This window comes from Pseudoliparis swirei, chromosome 24 (genome assembly GCF_029220125.1).
Source record: "Pseudoliparis swirei isolate HS2019 ecotype Mariana Trench chromosome 24, NWPU_hadal_v1, whole genome shotgun sequence".
Lineage (NCBI taxonomy): Eukaryota > Metazoa > Chordata > Actinopteri > Perciformes > Liparidae > Pseudoliparis > Pseudoliparis swirei.
Window position 1 is genome coordinate 18,988,406 of NC_079411.1, and position 17,901 is coordinate 19,006,306.

At 39.8% G+C, this 17,901-nt stretch overlaps 1 protein-coding gene across 1 annotated transcript; it reads right to left on the minus strand.

Annotated features, from left to right (window-relative positions):
• Window positions 1–14,795: 14,795 nt before the first annotated feature.
• LOC130189892 (serine/threonine-protein kinase pim-1-like) lies at window positions 14,796–17,326 on the minus strand. Its single transcript, XM_056408887.1, has 8 exons — window positions 17,179–17,326; window positions 16,426–16,578; window positions 16,196–16,290; window positions 16,041–16,088; window positions 15,734–15,952; window positions 15,325–15,505; window positions 15,008–15,181; window positions 14,796–14,887 (listed from the first exon to the last, which is right to left on the minus strand). The coding sequence occupies exons 1-8, from the start codon at window positions 17,324–17,326 to the stop codon at window positions 14,796–14,798; spliced, it is 1,110 nt and encodes a 369-aa protein (XP_056264862.1).
• Between the last annotated feature and the right edge of the window lie 575 nt (window positions 17,327–17,901).

Below are 17,901 nucleotides of genomic sequence, written 5' to 3' on the forward strand. Positions count from 1 at the left end.
CATTTTCATCCAAAATCTGCCAAGAAGTCAGAGAAGATAAGAGTAATACATTGCAATCGAGAGAAAAAAGTTAACGGTTTGTTTTTATCCAAATGAGAAGTCCAGAGGCGCTGTCAGGAACTGACAGAGTCAGCTATTTATTCCCCTCCAGGTCCCCTATAGGAGTTTACATCACTGCTGTTGTTGTCTGTGAGACAAGTATGCAAAGGATAAACGTCTGGGCTCTGTATAGTCTTAAAATAACTGACTTCATCTTCAGTCCCTGAACTCCCAACTCAATATTGTCCTTAAACAGGTAAACATGTTCTATTGTGGGGGAGAATGACATAAAAGATTGTATATGGCCCATGGGTAGCCTGAGGCCCTTAGCCCAGTTAACGCATAGAGACATTCTGATACATTTAGGATTTTACGATACCATTTTAAGGAGTTAAAGGACTATACAGAATAAGTCCATATCATAGTACACAATATATACAGACATAAATGGCAGAATTATCACCTTGAAACACTGAGAGGAGCCTTATTTGTTCAAGTCAAATCAAATCATGTTCTATATCAACAACTCAAACTCCAAATTATTAGCATTGCATGCATTCTCTCTCAGCCGAGAGTCTCTTACACTGAGGGGGTGATCACAGTGAAACAAGAGATGTAATTAGTTACCACTCGGGGCACTGGAGAATAATGGGTCAGCAAAGCACTTATTTGATCTACGGTTGAAGTGGTGCCACCGTTTTCCAGGGGGCAAATGCTAAGTATGACTCTAACATGCCGGCGAGGTCGATTACACAAGCAGTTCTGTCAGTTGGGTGTCAAGTGGGTGTACCAGGCAATGCTTTCCCAATCACATATTCACATGTGAATCTATTTGTTTCTAAGAGCAGAAGAAACCTGAGGCTTTTACTAAAGCACAACCTCCCCCTTACCTTGAATAAAATCTGCAGAATGCAACAAGTGCCAACAAAACCCTTTAACGTTTGAAAAAAGATGCTCCACATGACGTAATATACAGAACCTTTGTGAAATGGTTAACAGTTGATCAGGAAAAGGATGAAAGCATGTTTGGGTTACATTTGCTCCATTTATTTGTATTATATTTTTATTATATTATATTGTTACAACAGCCATATTTAGCATAATTAAAATTATTAATCGCACACTCACTTTCTCGTGTGCAAGCATCTAATGAGCTAAATGTGGTCTTTAAAGAGCAGCCCTGTCCATGGTGGGCAATAATAATTAAATAAAAACTATATGCTCGCCCACCATGTGAAGAAAAATAAATGTGCCGATGTTTGACACGCTATCAATATTTATATTTTGACATGTGAATATCCTCCATCTATCTACATACATCTATAATAGACGGATATATGGAAGGATGAATCAACCTGTATGGATTCCTATCAGTCAATGATATAGATGGAAAGGCAGATCCACCTACAGATATAACTTTATTGAATTAATTGCATTCCAAGAGATTTTTGTTACAAGTTTTACAAATAACCCTCTGCCTGTTTCAATTAACCCCACACACAGGGTAAGTTGTAACATGACACATCCGCCACTCGATCAGCACCATGACGATCATCAGCATTCTCCTCTTGTTGCTTTCCTAAGATAACGTGAATGTAAAATAAAGATGGCAAAATAAAATATAGTTTGTCAAGCCAATGTCTGAACAAATAAGGTTCCCAAATGTCTAAATGTGATTTTAAATGACTTAAAGGCACAACATACACACCTACTAAAAAGACACAACCATACCCCTAAATATTGTACCTAAATAACAAAATAGGTCATTCCTCAGTGTATTCCCAAACAGCCTTTATGCAGGTTTTGAATTGACTGAAGTTTCCGATGTTTTGGCGAATAAAACTGTTGGAATATTCATCTTCTGAATAGTTCACCAGAAAAACATTCCTAGTTACTATGAATCAACAAAGCTGTTCTAACTGCAAATAAAATGTTCTGTGGCTCTTCATCTGGACCGCCCAACCTTTCAAACCAGAAAGTGTTGATCCATTACAAAACCGGAAGCAACAAATCCATCCCTGCAACGAGTGTCTGCAAAGAAGTATTTAACAAGACAGAAAATAATGTCTGTATTCACGCTGTCAAACACATGTAGGGACATTCGGGTAGTAGAGTAGACAATTGGACAGCGCGTGCAGCACTTCATTATTTTCGTGACTCTGATCCTCATTTCCTTTAAATCACTGACATTTAGAAAAACATATTGATCTGCTTGTTCTATGCATCCTTGTAGTGTTACCTTTCCTAATATCCACAGTGTGCAATGCTTTCCCCACAACTATAGCTGCCCACAGGACGCCTCTCTTCCTTTCCTTGATAATTCATTCCTTCTTTTGGCCGTGCAGTACAGCTCGGCTGCCTACTTTACCAAACAAGCAATAGATTTTTGCCAGAACTGCGGTGGGAATAATAATAAAATACTTGAGCTAATAACCAGACACCTCTGAGTTCTCCAGCTCATCCAGCTGTGAAAGAATAAATAGCAGAAGTAATAAAGTCTTTTCTCCAAACGACAGTTTTTGTTTTCATTCTCTTTTTTTTGGGTATGGATCAATCCACATACATTTTTTGTTAAAGAAACCATCTCCCAGAACTCTAATGGCGTCCTGTCCATCTCTGTAATGGAAAGCTCAACAGCTTAGGCAATGATGGCCTCCTTATCGTGACACAACATGGAGATGGAGGGGATTTTGGGTATGTGCAGATAAAGAAAGCAGGGGAGGACTGAGAGGCTGGGAATGTGTAGTTAAGGATAGAGAGACAAGGAGGCAGAGACCTGGTTTTCAATTTACTGAGGATATTTTGTTTTTGACTAATCTCTCCCCACTCTTGACTATATTTCTGTCCATTCACTTACTCCGCAGCTTTATCCGTCGGCGAGTCAAAAATAGGAACAAATCTGCAGATACAAGAGCTCCAATGCGCCATATTTCCTTCCACTCTTTCTCAGCGAAAGAAAGATGCGCTTGCCTTCCTCCTCTGTATATTCAATTCAATTCAATTTATTTGTATAGCCCAATTTCACAAATTACAAATTTGTCTCGGAGTGCTTTACAATCTGTACACATAGACATCCCTGCCCCAAAACCTTGCATCGGATCAGGAAAAACTCCCAAATAACCCTTCAGGGGGAAAAAAGGGAAGAAACCTTCAGGAGAGCAACAGAGGAGGATCCCTCTCCAGGATGGACAGATGCAATAGATGTAATGTGTACAGAAGGACAGATTTAGAGTTAAAATACATTCAATGAATGTGACAGAGTGTATGAATAGTTCATAGTAGGCTTATTCCACGATGGAGGCCTCCACGATCCATCAGGCAGATGGAGGTAGAGAGGAGGAGTGGGCGGAGTCTCAACAGTGGGCGGAGTCTCAACAGGACAGTGGCGTCGTCGGTAGCAGGAATTCCACGACCCAGACCTCGATGATCCATCAGGCAGATAGGATCTATGCCGTCTCATAGGGTCCGATGACCCCATGAGACGTGAAGTCAAAAGGACTCCGGGGAGAAAGCAGAGTTAGTAACGTGTGATTGAGAGATGAAAATTCATCCCTAAGGAGAGAAAAAAGAGGAGATAGGTGCTCAGTGCATCCTAAAACGTCCCCCGGCAGCTATAAGCCTATAGCAGCATATCAAGGGGCTGGACCAGGTGAACCTGATTCAGCCCTAACTATAAGCTCTGTCAAAGAGGAAAGTCTTAAGTCGACTCTTAAATGAGGTGACTATGTCTGCCTCCCGGACTGAAGGTGGAAGCTGGTTCCATAAAAGAGGAGCTTGATGACTAAAGGCTCTGGCTCCCATTCTACTTTTTAAGACTCTAGGAACTACAAGTAGTCCCGCATTTAGTGAGCGCAGCTCTCTAGTGGGGCAATATGGTACTACAAGCTCCTTAAGATATGATGGTACATCACCAATCAAGGCTTTGTACGTTAAGAGAAGAATTTTAAAAGTGATTCTTCATTTTACTGGGAGCCAGTGCAGAGCAGCTAGTGCAGGAGTGATGTGATCTCTTTTCTTAGTTTGAGTGAGAATAGGAGCTGCAGCATTCTGGATCAACTGGAGGGACCTAAGAGATTTATTAGAGCAGCCTGCTAATAAGGAGTTGCAGTAATCCAGTCTCGAAGTAACGAACGCGTGGACCAATTTTTCTGCATCTTTTTGAGACAAGATGTGCCTGATTTTATATATTATATATATTTTTATATATTTTTGTTGCTGTCGCCTGAGGTACAGAAGAGGCCGCGTGGCTATCAGAGTGGAGGATTAACCCCGACTGTGACCCAAAGATACTTGCCGAAATGGATTTTTAATGTATTTCCTCACCCGCATAAAGTTTCCTCAGGGCTGCTCTATTATGGAATAGATCATAATTACAATTTTCATGGTCAATATAAAGATCACGATAACTGTACACAATCCCAAATCAGCAACCTATAACTTATTTTTGCATTTATGACGTAACTCTTTATAAATTGGCCTAATTATTTGTAGAAAACAATAAACGCACAGGCAGCATCCATCTCTTCTTTTACTCTTTCCCTCTCCTCCTCTCCAGAGCTCTCTGCCCCACCCCTACTTCCTATGAAAACAAAAATAAGTCTCATTGCATAGAATTCTACTAGAAAAGGACTTTACTTCTCAGTCGATTCATTACCTCTGTGGACATTATAAACGTGAAACAATCGCTAGTTTCAAGTCTTCCTCTATAGAGCACGATGTTCGTGAGAGAAAAACAGATCATAAAGGGGAGTATATGCTTTAGGGCGGGGCTACCTTGTGATTGACCGGTCACATACCCAACCAGAGCCAAGATGGCGACAGACGTAATCCAAGATGGCAAAAGGTCAAAACACCAAACTCAAGGCTTCAAAGTGTCAGTTCACAAACCAATGGGGGACAGGTCACGATGACTACGTCCACTCCTGATATACAGTCTATGCTAACGTCTGGCAGGCCACGCATGCTACGTTGGTTTACTAGAAAGTGTTTTTGGAAAGGGCACGAGACAAAATTAGAAGAGCCTATGGCATCATTCTGGATTTGAAGCTGACCTATAGATAAGGCAATGTGCAAACACTGTTTATTCATGGACTCACTCAGTCTCATGATTTGTCTCTGGGGAGCGGCTTCGCAGAGCTCCTGTTTCATTTGGGAAGGTTTGCCCCTCCCTCTTACACTTTAGCCCATCCCTTTTCATAACTCAAATTTTTCGGAGGCCTAATTGGTCTCAGCAGCAAGTTCCATTTTGCCATGGAAGTCCAATTGTGTGTGTGTGTGTGTGTGTCTGGGTATAATGACCACGTTCATTTAAGAAATATTGCAGGTAATACTGGGACTTTCACTGAGGGACTAAATCTTGTTTGGAAATCTTATGAGGACTGAACAAAAACCCACTCTCAAGCATATATCTAATTTTTTTAAAGGAATTTAAGTGAACATCTTTTCTACAGTTTAACAGGAGTGTCAACTGGTGTAATATGATCAGTACTCATATCGGGAGAGTTTCATAGTAAAAAAAAGCTTGTTGTGAAAAACAAGCCAGGCCGCACAATGAATCCAGGAAGGACAACGAAATGGCACAAGCACCATGTTGTTACATTTGGAACAAGAGAGGCAACATTCCCAACGAGCTACTCTCTAAATTCTCTTTTTTGTCATCCACTGTCTTTTCCATCTGTTCTCCCTCCATCGCAGAAATACGGCCTGCTTAACTGTTTACATCAGGGCCACAGTGGGAATTGCTATTATAAGCTCATTAATTGTTACTGCATCAAAAACACACACATGCGCTCACCCACAGACCCTGGAATCAAACACACACATTCAGTCTGGTGCTTTTCTCCAGTAGCTCGCATTGAAAAGCTTCAAAATAAAAGTTAGCTCGAATAAATTCAGCGATCATAATTTACCGACGGACAGACAAAGTGACAGCTGGAGATGGGTTGGCCTGCTTGCTGTGGGTGTCTCTGGTTGTAAATTAAATCAGACAGAGATGCTCGGCCATCCTCCAGGCAAAATACTTGAGAGAAAAGTGGAGGGGCGACGCAGTTTGGGCATATTTGTGCAGAGGGTTAAGGTTTCCAGTTGGTCCTGTTTTGGTAGTAGTAAACTTTTTTTCTTTTCTTTAAAAAAAAACCAAAGACATATTAGTCTGAAGTTTATTGGATGGATGGATCACTTTTCCAAACTCCTTCTGTCATAACTGATTTGAGTTGAAATGTGTTGCCCTCAAATAGAGCGCTGCAGTCCTGAAACAGTCGGTACATTTGCACTTCCCGTTCCCTCGTTGAGAAGTCATTGGGTTTTTAGTTTGGATGACTGGTTATGATATTTTGTTTTACGATATAAAATATGGCAGTAAATACTACATTTTGAAAGATTAAAGTTAAGGTGGTTGCTAACAATTATAATAACTTTAATAATAGCTTCACATGTATATGGCACCTTTAAAAACAGAGTTTACAAAGAGTAAAAGCAAGGCAATAAAACAGCAAAACGCTCAACAGTGAGGCCCAACAAAGCAAGACAAACTAAGGGTAAGAGAATTAAACCCTGATAAAACAGTTCAATAAATGTAATGATAAAACCAATCAATATGATACAAATAAACTAAATTAATTTCAACAATAAAATAAAGCAATGAAGCAACAACGTCACATAAAAGACAGTCAGTAGAAATGGGTTGTAGGAAGTGATTTAAAAGAGATGACTGACTCTGTGAGCCTCATCTCCTCAGGCCGAGGGGTCTGACGGCAAAACCACGTTCACCTTTAGTTTTCAGCCTCGACTTTGAAACAGCCAGAAGCCCCCCCCCCCCCCCCATACCTGAGGATCTGCAAGCTGGCTCATAAGGGGTCAACAGTTCCTCTGTATATGTTGGGGTCAGACCCATACATGCTTTAAAAGGGATCAGTCACATCTTAAAATCAAAACAAACAGAGAGCCAATGAAGATAAGCCAGGATTGGGGTAATGGTTTGTTGTCTGTGAAAACCAGTGAGAAGCCGAGCTGCTGCATTATGAACTAGTTGGAGGTGAGAGAGTGACTTCTGGTTGATGTGGCTAAATGAGACTCCCTTGTTGAGTATATATTTTATAGCTTTTAGGAGTAGAAGGAAAAGTCTTTTGGGGCCTGAGCCATTGCCAGTGACCGACCCAGAAGATGTCATTGCATCAATTGGCACTATGTCAAATTAGTTCCAAGGCCCGGCACTCTTCCATCCCATCCCACCTACCTGGTATTTTACTCAGTGTAACAAAAGGGGTTTAAAGAAATTCTACGTCACGCACGTGCTTTAAAGTACAACATACAGTTCAACATATCTGGCATATTGTAACTACAGCTCAAGTGGACTTAATATCAGTTGATAGGGTGTTCAGAACTCCAAGATTTAAAAAACGATAATAAGTAGAGAAGAACAAGCAAAAGCAGATTATATAATTAATCATATGTTGGGGATTTAAAAACTAAACACAAAGGGGGAGAGAGAGAGAGAGAAATTATAACCGCTAATACCATGATTGATGACAAAAAAAGTAACTAAAAGTTGTTCTCAAAGCTTAAGATGCAGCATTTTCTTCTGTGACTCTCAATGTCTCACCTTAACTCGTGAGCCACGTATGAAACTCAGTTCCTTGTCTGTTGTCGCAGTGAAGTCGGCAGTGGCGATGGCCTCCATGGAGAATAAAACCTGCTTTTTGGATATAAGCAAAGATAGGACGGCACGTTTGAGGTCTGAACCAGTTGAGTAAAGTGCAGCTGTAGTATGAACCATACGGTATTTAAATAGACTCCTACAGGTTGCCGCGCCCAGACAATACAAACAGAAGAGAGAAGGCCGAAGAGGGGAAAGACTTGTTCAGTAACTAGAGTATGTGAGCAAAAAAATAAAAAAAGCATTATTCAGAAAATTGGGCAGAATATTGTAAATTGATTTGTTGTCTTGGAGGTGCAGTGATAACATTTATTATAACATATATAAATAGGCAATCACAGTTTTCTTTGATTTATAACTTACATATATTTTTTTTTAAACAGTAAAAAAAAAGGACAGTCTTTATCCAAATGTTGCCAATCTTAGCCAAAGACAGCAGGGGTCTAGAAAACAAAGCCATCCCACAGAGAAATATATATTGCCCATTTGAGAAATAAATAAAAACTGTCACGCAATCTTTAAAATGAGGTTCCTAATTCCTTAGATTCATTTGCAATTATTGCCATGTTTCGAAATATTAAGTGATTATAGCTTTAGCAGGGTTTTAGAAGGCTGCAGAATATTTAATATATATATATAGCCTACTGGGGATCCAGTATTGAGATACATACACACAAGGAAGATTGTAGAGTAAATCAGCTAATCTGAAAAACACATGTATTTAATTTGCCAAAGTCAAAATTGTTTATTTAGCTGAGGAATTAGGAGACTGTTCTCAACCCATGAATAACACAATTGAACTTTCAGTTTATCAGAACAATTTTAAAAGTTCAACTTTGATGTTTTTGTAATCTGAAAAGCTGTCACAGTCTGATTGCACAAGACAGAGCTGGCCAAACAAGTCTGTTGGAAGCAATTCAGTTACATTGTCTAAATTATGTTCATAACAGAACTAACTTGAAAGGTTCATTGTGCAAGGCCCGACATTGCATGCATATTCTGCATTGTTTAATTGAATGCATACAACCCGCAACTGGCTAAACCCCCACATCAAGACACAAACGGGTTGTAAATAGTCGTAAGACACACATTCAAACTCGAAAAAACAAGCAGCGATGTATGCAGGCCATGGGTTCCAGGTCATTGTATTTAAGGATCCAAGGATTCAGTGATTCAATAATTCATCTTTTATTGTCATTACACAGGGTTGCAGTTGAAGCCCATTTGCAACGCACGAAAAACATGACAATCAAAACGAAAGCATTTCTATAATTTGCGTCATAATGCTGCGTTCACACCAAAAGCGTTGCGAAATTTTCACGTGAGTAGATCCCATGCAAAGTCAATGCATAGACGCAAATAGATGTGATTGGCGCACATTTTAAACCATTAATTCCAGAATGTTTACTGTTGAAAACGGTTTAGACAATCCCTCGCGCATTCACAACAGTGAATCTGACTTAGCGATGATCACAAAATTAAAGGAGCAGTGTGTAGGATTTAGCGTCACCTAGTTGTGAGGTTACAGATTGCAACCAATCAAATACCCCTCTGCTCAACCCTAATTTCTCAGGTGCGTCGGAGAACTACGGTGGCCTTCAGGTAGCGAAAGAATGTTAGAGCTAGAGTCAGTTTGGTTAAACATGGCGGTGCCGACTCCGGAAAGGGATCTGCTCCCTATACAAATGGCTCATTGTTATTATTACATTATTATTACATTAAATATGTGTTTTTAGTTTACGGCAGACTTTCTACTGTTCTGTAACGGTGGGGAGCTCGTTCCACCATTGAGTCTTGATTTTGTCGAGTGTGTCATGATCCGCAGTTTCTGTCTTGTTTTGTGTCTTATTTTGAAGTCCTTGTATCATCCCTGCATTTCCTGTCCCTGTGATTGTCTGCCCTGGTCCTGATTGTTTCCTTTTGTGTGATTACTAGCCCCGCCCTCATTGTGTCCACCTGTGTCTCGTTCCCCAGTGTCCAATCACCTCCACCTCCCTGTGTATTTAAACCCTGTTCGTCGCATTCCCCAGTGTGGATTTGTACCGTTTAGTTTGTGTTTGTCGTATTGGTTAGTTGTGTGTAACCTGTTTCGAGCTAAATAATTAAATCCTTCTTTGGAAGAGTCGTCGGCATTTGGTCCTCTCTCTCTCTTTGGCTACGACATCCTGATTATTTCGGAGATAGAAAGATGTTCATGCCCCACCGCCCCAACATAATTGTCCATGAATTTTCTATTGAAATAACAACTTTTTTTGACACCTCCGTCTGTTTAAAAAAAATAATAGAATTACTTTGGAATCACGTTCAATTAAACCAGATTGCTCCATCAGACAGAAAACTTAACGTTTTCAATCACTTTATCAGAATACAAATAAAGTTGTATCTACAAACAAAATAAAACTAATGTAAAATGAAAAAACAAGTTCAAATATTTGGCAATAAACACTTTTACAGAGTTTTACACTGCATATATTTTCAAAACAACATACAACCTTTGCAAAACAAAACGAGTGCAGATATTGAGTCATCATGTTTTCTCATTATATGCTGCAATGAGCTTTCCACTTCACATCTTTTTAAAACGGGGTTGCAGGCTTGATACGGCCACTCCCTATGCTGAGCTCTTGTTTTAAAGGGCAACAGCAGAAAATAAGGATCTGGTGGTTCACTGTGTCAAATGCTGCAGAAAGGTCTAGAAGGATAAGGACAGATGAGAGAGAGGCTGCTCTAGCAGTGGGAAGTTGCTCAGCGGCGACAGTCTCTGTTGAGTGGCCGGCCTTCAATCCAGATTGGTGAGGGTCAATAAGGTTGTTGCTGTGGAGAAAGGAGGACACTTGCTTTAAGATAGCTCGCTCGAAAGCTTAGGAAAGAAAAGGAATAAGAGAGACAGGTCTAGTTGTTGACTTCCGACGGGTTGAGGGTGGGTTTCTTCAGGAGAGGGTTAACTCCCGCTTCCTTCAGAGAGTTAGGGGAACAGCAAGTTCAGAGGGAGCTGTTCAAAAGCAGGGTGAGAAAAGTAAGAAGGTATATCTGGCTGTCAGACACATTGTACGGTAACGGAAACACGATTCTTAGTTGTAAGGTGCGAATGAAAACATATGAATATTATATAAAATGTCTGCTAATAAAATCCTACACACGTTTCTTTAATGCACAAATATACCGATTATTGTGTATTCTTAAATTCTTGTTTCCACTGTATTAATTAACATAATTAGTACAGTACAGCAATAGTGCTAATTAGTATTAGCAAAGGAATTTAAGTCTTAAAGGGGCAGTGCAACGGTAACCAACTGTAGCTTCTGCCAAGTGAAGATGTATTACACTAATACCATGGTGAGAACCCCAACTACCACTTTACTTACTTTACTGTAGCAACGTGAAAGAAACGTGAGAAACATTTTAAATGTTCAGTCATATCTTGAGATTTGCAGCAATTACATTTTTTAGATATGTTTTTCAGCAGGAGATATCAGGCCACTTAATAACAATCACTAGAACATCCTAGCTTTAAGTGCTTGCACTTTTTTAAGCATACTTATTTCCTACAGTCGGATAGTATTCTTCATCTGAGCTAGCTTAGTTAACCAGTCAAAATCTTTTAGAAAAGACACTGGACCTATTTTTTTTAGAATGATGATAGTCAAAGTAATTACCAGCAGACTGGGGTAATCTTGAAGGATTACAATGCATGCAGATTGGTTTGATGTCTTGCAGGTTAACAAAAGTAAATGAGTTCTTAGTCGGCAAACTTAGTAGGCATCGATAGCCAGTTGAGGTCATTTTATAAAAACTGTCCAGCTTATGCATGGTGGCTGCATGGCTGACTGGCCATTTTTCGAAACTAATGAGTCTTTTATTCCTTATTTTTTGTGTAAAATTATGAAAAATGTTCCATTATTGATACATATTTCTACATGGAATGATATTGAATAATGTCATAGGGACACAGCTCATTGCTCTCTTTGTTTCTCCTCCAGTACAGCGAACCTACACATGCTGTGTCGGTGAATGCACAGACAGAGAGGTTGCCGGTCCTGAAGAACAGCATGCAGATGTTGCTGTTGTACTTGGAGGCGTGGAAGTTCGGCAAAAACTACCAAGTATCACCCTTGGGTGTGTAATACTATTTGGACTGCTTCATGCGCTTAACAGCTACCCTAAGGACGTTAAGGGCACATTCAAAGTGTTTCAGAAAACCCTGATGGAACTGGACACTTTTTGTGTTTTCACCAAAAGTGCAATCATTGAAAAATGTAGATGCTCCAGAGATTGATTTATGGCCTGTCAAAGTGATATTTCCCCTCAGGTAAACTTGCATCATATGTAAAATGTTCAACTTATGTTTTTCACAGTTGCTGTCAAAGTGTTTACAGTGCCCAAACTTGCCACACACCAATAAAGAGTTACATGGGAAACATGCTGGTTCTTTTTTTATGTATTGTACATGTAGTAGTTAAATATCGTTGTACCTGCTTGAATGGAATTTTGTATTTTACATGTAGATATTAAATACATTGGGTTTATAAATGAAATGTACATGTTATGTATTTTAGTTTAATTGAGTTTGTCCCATGAATCTGTTTATTATGAATATCAAACAAGTAAGCATTATTGATACTGAAAACTTAAACCTGGTTTTGAATTTGAAAGAAATGTTATTTATTTATGCTAAATTAACAAATCAGTTTATTGTGTATTTAAAACACATTCTTTTCGAAATTGATGGAAATTGTACATGCAATTAAAATACATACATCTTAAATATTAGACCTAAATATTTCTGATTGTACCTGTAACTTTTAGAGTTGATTGATTGAGATGTTTCTAACGTTGAAAACCCTGATGGGAATGAATGGCTGATCCCCTGCATACTGACACGGTGGTGCCTCAGAGGCACGTCTCCCGAGCTGCTCCTGAATCCTGAATCAAGACCACAGTCCACCTCAGCTGACGGGGCCTTTCAGCTCTGAAGCTGAAGAATAACTTAGTATTTTAAATAACTTCTCAAAACCTGTTTTTAGATTTTTTTGTAGTGAATTTCACTTTTCTTTTGTCTCTAGATGTTCAAACATAGATGTTCAAACATATGATCATGTTTTAATATTGATTTGACCTTTGCTTTGATTTGAGGTCTTCTTTTTGTCTTTTTCTCAAAGATACGTTTTGAGGCTTATCTTAACACAAATAAAACACTTTTAATCAAGCCTAAAATGTTCGAAGAAAAGTAACCACCATGTGTCCTTTATAAACAAATCCTAATTCATTCACACTTTTATTGTCAGCATTATTTATTTCACTATAATCGAGTAAAAAAGCTTGAAAGTGAATCTTAAATGCAAGTGTATTTATTATTTAACACAACATTATTCACATAATACTGGAAGCCCAGCAAGTTCTCTAAGAAGACGAGGAAAAACTCCCCAAAATCCTGATAGACAATTAAAATTGGTAAGAATCCTCGGGAAAGGCAATTCGAAGAGAAATCCCCTCTCCAGGGATGGCTGGTGTGCTACACCACATGCAAAATGAGTTCTCCTTCGGGTCAAAGAGGGAGCAGCATTAGTATTTGTATGACACTTATGCCTGGATAATAATAATAGTACAGTTTTTTTCAAGCGCTACCAAGCGTTTGTCCAATCAGTGGTCACATTTTCAAAACTCTAAACACAATTAGCACAGCATCGGTGTTTTGTGGCCGGACCATTCACACATTTCATGTCGTTTTCAAACAATATGCAGTCAGTGAACACATTTCCACAATGCTTACATTTTCTTAACAGACAAGCTATACCTCCCAACAAAATGATGGATTGTTTTTGTATTATTTACGAATGTTAACACACAACATCCCACAATGGCAAAAACAATATTCCAAACCTTAGATACAGTCTAAAAACCTGTTCTGCAATGATATCAGTTCTAAAACAATATATCTCAGCTGATAATAAACAAACAATTGATTCCCCATCTCCTGATGGTAGGTCAGAGTTTGGAATGTTTTTGAGAAATATGTTTTAACAAGTTTTGGATTAGAATTTATGTAAATTTTGATTATGAGATGTTGATCACACAGACACCACCTACATTGACTAACCGAATGTTGTTCAATCATCTATTGCAGCTGTTGCCCCAAAACATAGTTTATTTGTAAACAATAAAATAAAATAATAAAAACAGTTTGGATTTAACTTTTTTACAGTAAAGGAACAATAGTCCCCCCCCTCCCCCTTTTATCTGGGCTTGTTGCCGTTGTGTTTTTGTTCAGAATGCTCTTGTGTGTTTCTTGGATATTTTGTTCACTGTAAGCAATACTGTAAAACCTGTTCTGTTCCATCATACTGTAAACAGTATTTGTACTGTACCTCCTGTCGTAAACAGCACAGAAAAAAAACTGATTTGTTTTTTACTGGAATGCTTTTGAATGTGAATATTACATGTGGGCATACAGTTCCCAGCCAATAAATTTAGTGTAAAATAGTGGATTACATGTTTTGTATGCAAATACCTGAAAAACTGAAACATAAAAGTCTATGCAGTTTTTGTAATGTCAGCAACAGCCAGTGTTTTGAAACCTGGTGTACTTTGATCGACTGGAAGGAGCTTGTGAAGTGAAAACAAGAGTTATTCTTTGACAGAATAATTTCATTTTGAATCAGATTTTCAGTGTTTTGGTAAAGTTAGTGTCTGCAGAGAAAGATGTGTTCTATTTTGAAATGAAGAGTTAGTATATATTTAACAAAATGTGCTTTTGAGAAGAAAATTATCCATTTGGCCAATTGTGCTTTGTAGGTGTGAGTCTGTGTTAAGAGTTTAGAAAAAGTATCTGAAGTATGGGTAAGCGCTTGTTAGCGATTGAAAAAAACTGTAATAATAATAATTCCTATTACTAACTGGATGTGCAAGTGTAGCATAACCATATGCTGCAGAAAGGCTGTGCATGATGGTGGCGTCCTTAACAATGTCGACCAGGAGTTCTGCTTCCTTTCACAGAGGGAGTAGCATAAGTCAAAGAGTCAAAGGGAGAGCATCTTTAATAATTACATGACTAGTTTGGGATTGGATGGCTTGATAGATTTAATGTGTGTGTGTGTGTGTGCGTTTAGTTTAGCCATGGGTGAAGCCTGATCTGTGTCAGGGTAGGACGCTGTTTGGGGTCTTCAGTGGAACACGCTCGCAAGAAATTCTGGCAATCTGGAGAAAGCGAAGGAGAAGAAATGTGAGGGTGAGCTCCAATGATCCATCGGAGCGGGGAAACTAAAATGAACAGATCTGTGTCCGCCGACATCTTTGCCAGTATATTCTTCTTCTTACTTTCGGACAGCGTCTCGCTGATTGTCAGCAACTTTTTCATGAATTTGCTGGTCTCGAAATATTGATCAGTTTGGAGCGTTTCAAACAGGACCACCCCCATCTGCCACACCGTGGTGGGTCCGGCACTGTATTGGCCACGGCTGTACCACTCTGGAGGAACGTGGGCAGTGGTACCTGGAGCATACAGACGTGTGTCAACACATATTGAGCATACAGACGTGTATCAACCAAGACATATAAGACAGCGAGGAGCTTTGTTTCAAGGTAAAAGTCACAGGTGGGTGAAGAGCAGCAGTAAAGGTAGACCTCGGTCTTACCGTAGTATTGGCGGTACACGGCCCCTTTCTTGACGAAGCGGCTCAGTCCAAAATCAATAAGGCGAACGCGTGGAACGTCCAAGCCGGTCTCGATTAATATATTTTCCACCTTAATGTCCCGGTGAAAAATGTTTTTCTCCTGGAGGTCAACTGCTGCATCCACCAGCTGTTTAAGAATGATCTGACACACAAATGGAGAGAGATGAGGGATCGGAGAGGAGGGGAGGGGTTGACATGAGTTCATGCCTCTGACTGAGCTGACTACTACTGCAGTTTCTATAATCATAATCAATAGAAACAATGGCCAAAAACTAGGAAAATAAACCCTCAATTGCTAAATAAATCCCATAAGTAGCCTCGCAGTTCCTGTAAAAAGTTCAAAACGCAGAAGGACCCTCCAGCTGCTTACCTTGGCCTCCTCCTCTGGTAAGGAGCCTCCGTTGCCTTCGACGTAGTGAAATAGGTCGACGGCAGGGATCGGTCTCTCCAGCACCAGGATGAGCTCCTGGCCTAGATCGTACCAGTCCAGTAGGGACACGGGTGCATAAGCCCCCACTGATCCACGTGTTTCCTCCTGCAGTCTCAGCATGACGGCGACCTCCACGGAGAGCTGCCTCCCAGCATCGTCCTGAAACATCACAACATAATTAAAGGATGAGAGAGAACCACGATTCAGCCGTAAAACATCCAGGAAGAGAAAGTTGAAGACAACTCACCACGTGTTTGCAGAGGATGTTGGCCTCTGGTATGCGTTTGATGGCAACCTACGAGACACAAACAAGATTGTTGTCAGCCCTCCCTGGCCATATGAAGTGTGTTTGTGTAGATGTGCATGTCTGTATGAATAAAAGAATATGTGTGTAATACTTACAGGCAGATTATCTTTTCTGCAATAGCCAGCATACACACATCCACATCCTCCTTCACCCAGCAGATCCTGTTGCTGATATTTTGCCTCAAATTCAGCTGAACAGAGAAACACATGTTTTCTCATTGGAAGCTATATGTTGAAATATGAATCTTTTCTATGTTACACTTAAAATAAATCCTAATTTTGCACTTCCATGAGGTCAAACCCTACATTCATCACTATCGACTGACCTCTCAGGGCATCTGCCGACAAATCCTGTGGGATCTCCCGTTTGGTGTGGTTCAGGTCCAGGATCCCTTTCTGTTCTGTGTTTGCTCCGTCGCCGTCGGTGCTGGCATTCCTCTTCCCGACTGTCACTTCCGCCACAGATGCATTGCAGCTTTCTACAGATGAAGAAAAAAAACAGCAGAACATCAGCTTGACAGTCACAGGCACCAACATGGCCAATACAAATCCTCCACACTAAATGAGGAAATGGACGAAGAAAAGTAACATTGGTTATTGTCCTCTGTGGTATCTATCGATGAGGGTAGTTTTGTCTCCAGCCCAATACGATACACAGCACTGAAACATTTAACAGCAACATCTCTTTCCAAAAACAGGCTCCTTGTTACTCTGGATAATCTACAAGCCTCACTGTAGTCAGTTTCTCCTGGACCAACCTTCTACCAAAGAAATAGTCCGAGAGTGTGTTCAATGTTTAAATGTCAATTGTTAATGCTGTGAGCACCAACAATTATATTCCTCTGTTCATCTGAGATAAAAAATCCCAGTTACAGATCTTTAATAAACTAAAACAATCTGCATCAAGAAGTACCATTAGAGGGAAGCAAGAATAAATGTTCTTTGTGGTCAAGTCAATATAGATCAATAAACCAACATCCGAGTTTTAATGGACATTTCTGTGGCAGATCTGAGAACCTCTTCCACCACTGTCTGAACCCTGTGATGGGACACACTCCCAACAGTTTCATGCAGCTTACCTTTGTCTGTTGAAGAAAGTCTTCTACTTTTCTCCTCCAGTGGTCCCTCTCCTTCTGGGGGTTTATTACTCAGATTGTCGACCTTTTCCCTTTCAGAGAGCTTTTTGTTTAGGATGAGGGTCCTACTGGCCTTCCTGCCCCATGTCATGTCAATCTCTACAATAGATGACTTTTGTCGCTCTAGAAATTAGAAATAGTCAATTAGTTGTTAAGTCTTGTCACTAACTGTATAAAAGTGTCCTTATTTCTAATCGTGCAGTCCAGACTCATATCACAGGAAGCAGAGGTCTTTCTGGAGGTCCTAACTCTGGGTTTCCTACTCACCATGACCTCTGCTGAGGTCACCGCTAGTCTGTGTCTGCTTTGCAGAGTCTTTGTCCATTTCTAATGCTAAGAAGTCTCTTACACGATAACTTAAGAGCAACCGGTGTGTTGGTCCAAGGCTTTGAATCAATACGAGGTGAATAAGCTGTGGTGAATAGAACATGGAACACCATGGAACATTCTATCAGGGGTTCACAGTGAAGTGTTCCGGAATATGCAAAGTAGTCATGTGTTGACTCTCAGTCATCTGGCTGACTTGTCTCCTATTAAAATGTCCTTTGGTTGTTTTTATGAAAGATTCATATTGATTTAGTCAAACATTTTAAAGAAGACATACAAAATTATGTTTGTGTATTATTATTATACGTGACCAGATTGTAAAGCCCTCTGAGGCAAATT